Source organism: Apaloderma vittatum, unplaced genomic scaffold, assembly GCF_000703405.1.
Source record: "Apaloderma vittatum isolate BGI_N311 unplaced genomic scaffold, ASM70340v1 scaffold29148, whole genome shotgun sequence".
In the NCBI taxonomy this organism is placed as follows: Eukaryota; Metazoa; Chordata; class Aves; order Trogoniformes; family Trogonidae; genus Apaloderma; species Apaloderma vittatum.
Window position 1 is genome coordinate 5,957 of NW_009729554.1, and position 6,285 is coordinate 12,241.

Genomic DNA, 6,285 nt, shown 5'->3' on the forward strand with positions numbered 1-6,285 from the left:
GCGCCTCCTAGCCCCCGCTCTGTTGCCGGGGAGCCACTGGGCGAGAGGGGCCCTTGGCTGAGGGTGGCCTTGCCTCTCACACCAGGGCCTGGGGGACGCAGCTTCGACTCGAGCACCCTCTGTGCCGCAGCCAAGAGACCGCAGTCCTTGTGCAGACCCTGCCAAGCCCGGGCCAGCGGGCAGGGCGAAGCCAGAAGCCGGTGCCCTGGAGAGCAGGTGGCGAGGGGCGGCGCGGCTCTCACCGCTGCTGCTGCCCTGACAGGCTGCAGTGACGCTCAGAGCAGCTGCGGGGACGGGCCAGAAGAGATAACAAAGGGAGGGCTCACCCCAGACGCCCTGGCTTGTGACGAGCACGGGGGCAACTCTTTATGTGCTCAAGGCTGAGCATGGGGCACCTGCTGGAGGCTGAGTGGGATGAACGCCCACTCATGAACTCAGCTCCTTCTGCTCTTGTGAAGCAGCGGCAGCGAGGCAGCTGTGGTAACGGTGACAAAGATCGCTTGGCCAGTGACGCTGGAGATACTAACGGGGAATTCTCACCCTCGATCCTCTCCCCTGCCGAGGCTCCCTGCAACTTCAGCCGGTGAAGCACAGAGGAGCAGCAAGCAATAAAGTCGTTCCCCTCTCCAAGCCCAGGCTCTCTTTGCCAGCTACAGAAGCCACTTAAGCAGAAGACAGCGAGTTAACAGAATGAAGAGTGCTTAGCGCTGTGGTAACTTGCCAAAGTCTGTGCCATTAGCTGTTTAAGAATCATTTGATGCAGACAGGGAAAGTTTCCCAAAGAGCTTTACAGTTGTGGTTTGCTACGATCATTTTATTTCAGACCTCCAGGGAACAATCCAACCATGAGCTATAACAGCGTTCCAGGTGGAAGAAAGTTTCCCAAAGCTCAAAGGAGATGTGGCTGTTCCCTGGAACAGAGAAACGACTGTGCTCTGTTTTCAAGGTGAGATTATGAAGGGCAAAAACTGCTCGTTGGTGGCTGCATACAGACTGTTCGGAGCAGTGTTCTCAGAAGCTAAATATTTGCATCTGTCCCTGATGTTAGTGCTGTTTACCCTTCCCCTCTGACGACTACTGACATGTTGCAGCATAAAGGGGTGGAGAGCAAGTTAACACACAACCTGGACAGGGCTTTTCTGGGCCATCTGGTGGAAGAGCAACATGTGGTACAAAAGGACTGAGGGCAGCGCTGCCGAGAGCGGCAAGACAACCTACGGGTGCAGGGAAACCTGCCTTCCAGTGGGACCCGAACATTTCAGTGGCTCGTGACCTACAAAGTATGGCATGGGGGTTTCCAGACATTTCCAGCCGAGCTAATGCTTAAAGACTCAACTGAAATCTCAGGTTTTACATTAGGAGAAGTGAAAATCTGCCCAGGTGAGATGTCCAGGCAACACCTTGGCAAGAACCAGCTTCATCTGATTCAGGGAGTCAGACTGACTGCCATCTGAGGAGCTGCCAGGGGACATGACGGGCCCTCCGTTACAGCTGTCGAGGCAGCACGGCTGCGTGTAGAGAGGGTCTGTGCTCTTCTGCCCTGCTAGCGAGGACAGAGCGCAGGCAGGGGACAGCGGCTGCAGAGGGGCTGCAGGCAGCCCACGCTGCTGGAGGTGCACACTCCTCATCTGCCTCACTCCTTGCACCGTGCTGCCTTGCAGCTGGGGCAGCTCACGAGCACACCCCTTCCCAGGATCATGGCTCGAAGGACGGACAGCAGCTTGTGAAGCTGGAAGATACTGTGAGTGGAAGTACAAAGCTGAGGGTGGTGAAGCACTAGAACACAAGCCTAAGCAGAAAACCCGGGGTGTGCTCTGGGTCAGCTCTAAGGTAGGGCTGGCAGCAAGTTCTGTCACATGCACCAGCTTTGACTTTCTCCTAAGCTCAGCTAGGCAAAAGGAGCCTCAGTGCGCACTCTGCACAACCTGTGCCACACGCCTGCCGTTCAAATCCCCGCTTTGGTCTGGAGCACTGGAAGAAGAGCTGGTAAAAGCTCTGGAGCATGACTCTCCACCCTCGCCGGTGTTTCTCTACCTGCAACCAACCCCCTGACGTGATTCCTTCTCCCAAGCGTAGCCCCTGAGGAAACACTACCTGAACGTGAGGTGGTGGCCTGTACAAACTGGAGGGCAATCCAGAAAACTTTTCAAGTTTGAAGCAAGAAGCAGGAGGGCTCCATAATCACACCCGCCAGCAGGTTAGCAGGAAGAGACTACGCAAAAGCTCTAAGGAAATGTTAGCAAGGATACGGTTAGTGTTTGCACACACTGAGAAAGTACAAGCTTATTCTACCCGCTTCCTACAACATGTTTGGAGCAGACAAAGAGGAACGAAGCTTCCAGCCTGATAGCTAAGAATCCTTTTCTTATTTGAGCAGCTTATTTTAAGGCCTCCTGGTAAAACTAGAAGCTAGTGGTACCCGTATTTCCAGCAAGCTCACTTTAAGGCATCAGAGTTGGATGTTTACTGCATGTCTTGATGCAAAAGCCGCACTGACACCCAAGGCCACAGATGAGATCTTCCTACCTCCATCGCTCAGCAGGGAGGGGTGAATCACTCAGCATTCACTCATTTCGCAGGTTAGTGTGGATTGCATGCTGGTGCACACTAAGCAAAGGCGTTTAGCGCTCTCAGAGTTTCTGGAGAACCTGCTGCTCAATTAGCTAACCGTTTCAGGGGGAATCCAGCTCTGTAGGCACCTAGCAGTGTCAGAGGAGTAATTGCCTACAGTAATCAACACCCACAAGAACGGGAGAAATGGCGAGCCTTCGCTGCAATCAACACTGCTGCCTGCCATGAGGTTGCTCCCACTTGAATTCACCTGAGGAACACCACAGAGCGAGCCTCTCGGAGGCAGCAAGGGCAAACACGAACAGACTGTGAGTTACCTCTGCACAGCTTCCTGATCCGGCTCCCCGTCGGAGCTCTCCTCATCCACAGGGGTGACAGCGGGGACAGCCTGCAGACAGAAGAGAAGCTATGGGTCTCCGAAAGCGGCCGGCACAGCCTCTTCCACCCAACGGGCACTTGACCTTCCCGAAGAAGCTTTTGTAGGGATGTGTGTCAGCTTCTCTGCAGCACCAAGGACACTCGGCCAAGAACAAACCCCTTCTGACACTATTCCCCAACCAAAACCGCCTGTACCAAGGTTGCTGCTTCCTTGGGAAAAGTCACTGATACAGATGCATCAAGGAAGAAAGAATGTGCATTAATGACCAAGCCGGACACTTCAGTTTTCTCTCTCAGGTCAGCAAAGAAGAAAAGTGACCGTTTAACGAGTTCACAAACACTATGTCAATTCCAGAGAGGAATTCCGTCTCAGCTGCTGGCTACAGGAGAGTACAGCACGGGCCCAGAGCTGGGACCCTTCGGCAGCAAGCAGACTCGCTCCCCGCAGCGCTTCCCGAGCGCCGCACACCGAGCCTACAACTCTGCCCCCTGTGACCAGGAGGCAGTCACCTCTGCCTGTGGGTGAAGATATTTATACGCATGCCGCCAACTCTCTTCCCTCCTTTCGCTACTTACTGGCGTCATAGTGACGAGCGGAGACGGACCTCGAGGACGCTTCAGCAGCTGCTGCGCGTGGAGCTGGATGTTGGCGCCGCCATCCGAAGCCCTGCGCCCCAGGGGGCCCATGCCGTTCAGCAGCTGCAGGGTGGGCGGCTGCAGCAGGGACTGCTCCTGGGAAGCACAGACAGCACCGTCACCAACCCAAAAAAAACAGGGCACGAGCGCAAACACGTGTCCGAGAGAAGCTGAGCCTTCTGGGAGCCTACACGGGCTGAGGCAGGCGGCATCGCTGGAAAAGCAGTGCTTAACTCTCTGCTCCCCCGTGCTCTGCTTTAGCTGCCGGGCAGGCCGCAATCTGCGGCTCCTAAGTCAGGCAGCACAGCCCAGTTTCTCCCCAGCCTATTAATTCCTTTCCTGCTGCAGCGATCCTTCATCCTTTAGCTTTTAAGTAACCAAGCAGAGCCATGCCTAGGGACCCAGCAAGAGGGTGTATCTTGCCCAAGGAATGGGCAAAGAGCAGGAGCAAGCGGGAGCACCGCCTGCCCGCCGTGCTGGCGGAACACAGGCTGCAGCGCGGAGCAACGGCACCTCCAGCTGCCCCGTGGGCTGCAGGGTCTGCCTAGGCAGCACGTTGTGCATGAAGTTCACGTTCGGGGTCACCTGCAGGAACGGAGTCTGAGGAGTGACGCGGGGATAGCCAGGCAGCAGCTTCTGCAGATCTTCCATGACTTCCGTCCTGTGCAATCACAGTGATACCCGGGTCACTTCGCAATGGAGTGAAGAGAACCTCCCACAGGCCCAGGGCGCTCAGCTTCCCTTTGCAGCGAGGATTCCTCATGCTCTGAGAAGCGCTCACAGAGAGCAGCCAAGACACTCTTGGGTTTCTGTTTGCCCCTTTTCCCCCTCCAAGCTGAGATCTGCCAGGAGCGGCTCTCTGCACTACCCTCCAGCATCCTTATCACAAAAACACCACCAAGGACACGAGAGCAGAGCAGCTCCAGGCAGGTACTGGCCTGCACACCAGTGAACACCGCGACAGCTTACACACAGCTCATCAGGAAGAGGAGGAAAGCATCTCATCCACTGCTGAAACACAAACTGAGCCTCACAGTGGGACTAGCATATTTAAAAGGACACTTTTGTAGAGACGCCTTGAATTTCTTCCACCCTCTAGCAAAAAACAGGTTTGCAGAAATAACTGCAAGCCATGCACAGCAGAGCAGCATGTGAACAAATCTGGGACACCTCAGGAGGACCAAGGTCACAAGCCAGGAGTAAATCTTCAGGTTCCCTGGAGTCCAATACTAACCGTGGGTCAGCTACTCCAACCGTGTGCCTCCTCATCGAGAGGTAACGGACCAGAGCTTCAGGCGACGGCTCCTCCCCTTCATCACTGTCCAGGTTCATCGTTCCATCCGTCTGGGCAGGCAAAACATTGGATATTTTGGAATACAATGTAAGGAGCAAGTAAAAGGCTTCAACGCAAGCCCAGGCAAAGGACTGGCAGGGTCATCAAGGGGTGCGCCTCACCTCCACAATTTGGTTTTCAGGGTTGATGAGCTGGACTTGGGGCACATTGATGCTCATGGTATTACCCGTCTGTTCTGTCTGCTGAGCAGAGAGATCAAAATCAGGAGACCTGAAGCTAGCATCTCTTATAACCCCTCTGCAAACACCACTGGATCAACACCAGTGCACAGAGCTCAGCACCTGGCAACTGGGAAGTTACCCTGGAGCCAGCAAAGATCTGTTCACCCTGAATTCTCCAGGGGTCACCTCATTGCCCCTCCTTCCTTCTGTTCAGGCAGGGTCAGCATCTCTTTTGCTTCCTTTATAATCCAGCCTCTCGAGGCAAATATTCATTTCTGGGCCAGCAGCACAAGCTGAGGAAGCAGCGTGGCACAGCGGTCCTGGTCTGTAAACTCTAGCTCCCCACCAGTAACCCTCACGTTGCCTTCTCCTCTGTCGCTAAACTAACACAAGACTTGGTCTGAAGGATACTCACTTAAACCCACAGCAAATTAACAAACTGCTTCCCATCTCAAGAGGATGGCACCCCAAGAACACACGAAGTTCTCCAGTGAGGAATGACCTGACACTCCTGCCAGGAGGAGGACGCCTAAAATAGGAGAGGGACTGGCTGGCCTGCGGGGCTGGAAGCGCGTTATGCCAGCAGGACCTACCTGGATGTTAGGAGAGGTGGGGAAGGTCATGGTCCGGGGTATACTCGGAGATGCTGAAATGCGCAGATTTTTGTGCCTCTTCAGCCGGTCGCAGAGCAGGCTGTAGATCGCGCTGTAGTGATCGTAAGCGTCGGCTCTCAAGGACTGAAAGAGGCAAAGGGACAAACGGTCGGTTCTTTCTGTGGGGCAGTGAAATGTGCTGCGCACTGTGCTGAGGCCGCAGAGCAGACAGGCAACAAACGGCCGCGAGACTGGCGCCTCACCTGGACCGTGCGCTCCTTGTCCAGCCCCATGTCAGCCATGGCCAGCAACACGTCCTCGTTCAGCGGCTCCACACGCCTCTCGTGCTGACACTCTGCGATCAGCTGCAAGAGCACAGGCAGGGCCCTCAGCGCTGACGCTCCCCCAGGCGCACCGATGAGTCAGAGCCCTCCCAAGAACCAACACACGGGGCTCCAGCTGCAACCTGGTGCCACAGCTTCACGCCTTTAGCTCTCCACACCCAGGGGAGAGCTACACACATACACGCAGATGAGGAGCGATGTGGGAAGTGAGACAGACCAGGGGACAGGGGAAGTGGCGCGGCAGGCCG

At 55.5% G+C, this 6,285-nt stretch overlaps 1 protein-coding gene across 1 annotated transcript in view; it reads right to left on the bottom strand.

Annotated features, from left to right (window-relative positions):
* The window catches only part of SIK3 (SIK family kinase 3), a gene marked incomplete at its 3' end in the record, with an annotated part of 18,769 nt that overhangs the window by 5,949 nt on the left and 6,535 nt on the right, over positions 1–6,285 (bottom strand). The window contains exons 5-11 of the mRNA XM_009874495.1: positions 5,957–6,058; positions 5,694–5,837; positions 5,041–5,118; positions 4,820–4,929; positions 4,099–4,246; positions 3,526–3,681; positions 2,889–2,959 (exon numbers count right to left, since the gene is read on the bottom strand). Coding sequence (XP_009872797.1) covers positions 2,889–2,959; positions 3,526–3,681; positions 4,099–4,246; positions 4,820–4,929; positions 5,041–5,118; positions 5,694–5,837; positions 5,957–6,058 — 809 coding nt within the window. The remainder of the gene's footprint in view (positions 1–2,888; positions 2,960–3,525; positions 3,682–4,098; positions 4,247–4,819; positions 4,930–5,040; positions 5,119–5,693; positions 5,838–5,956; positions 6,059–6,285) is intronic.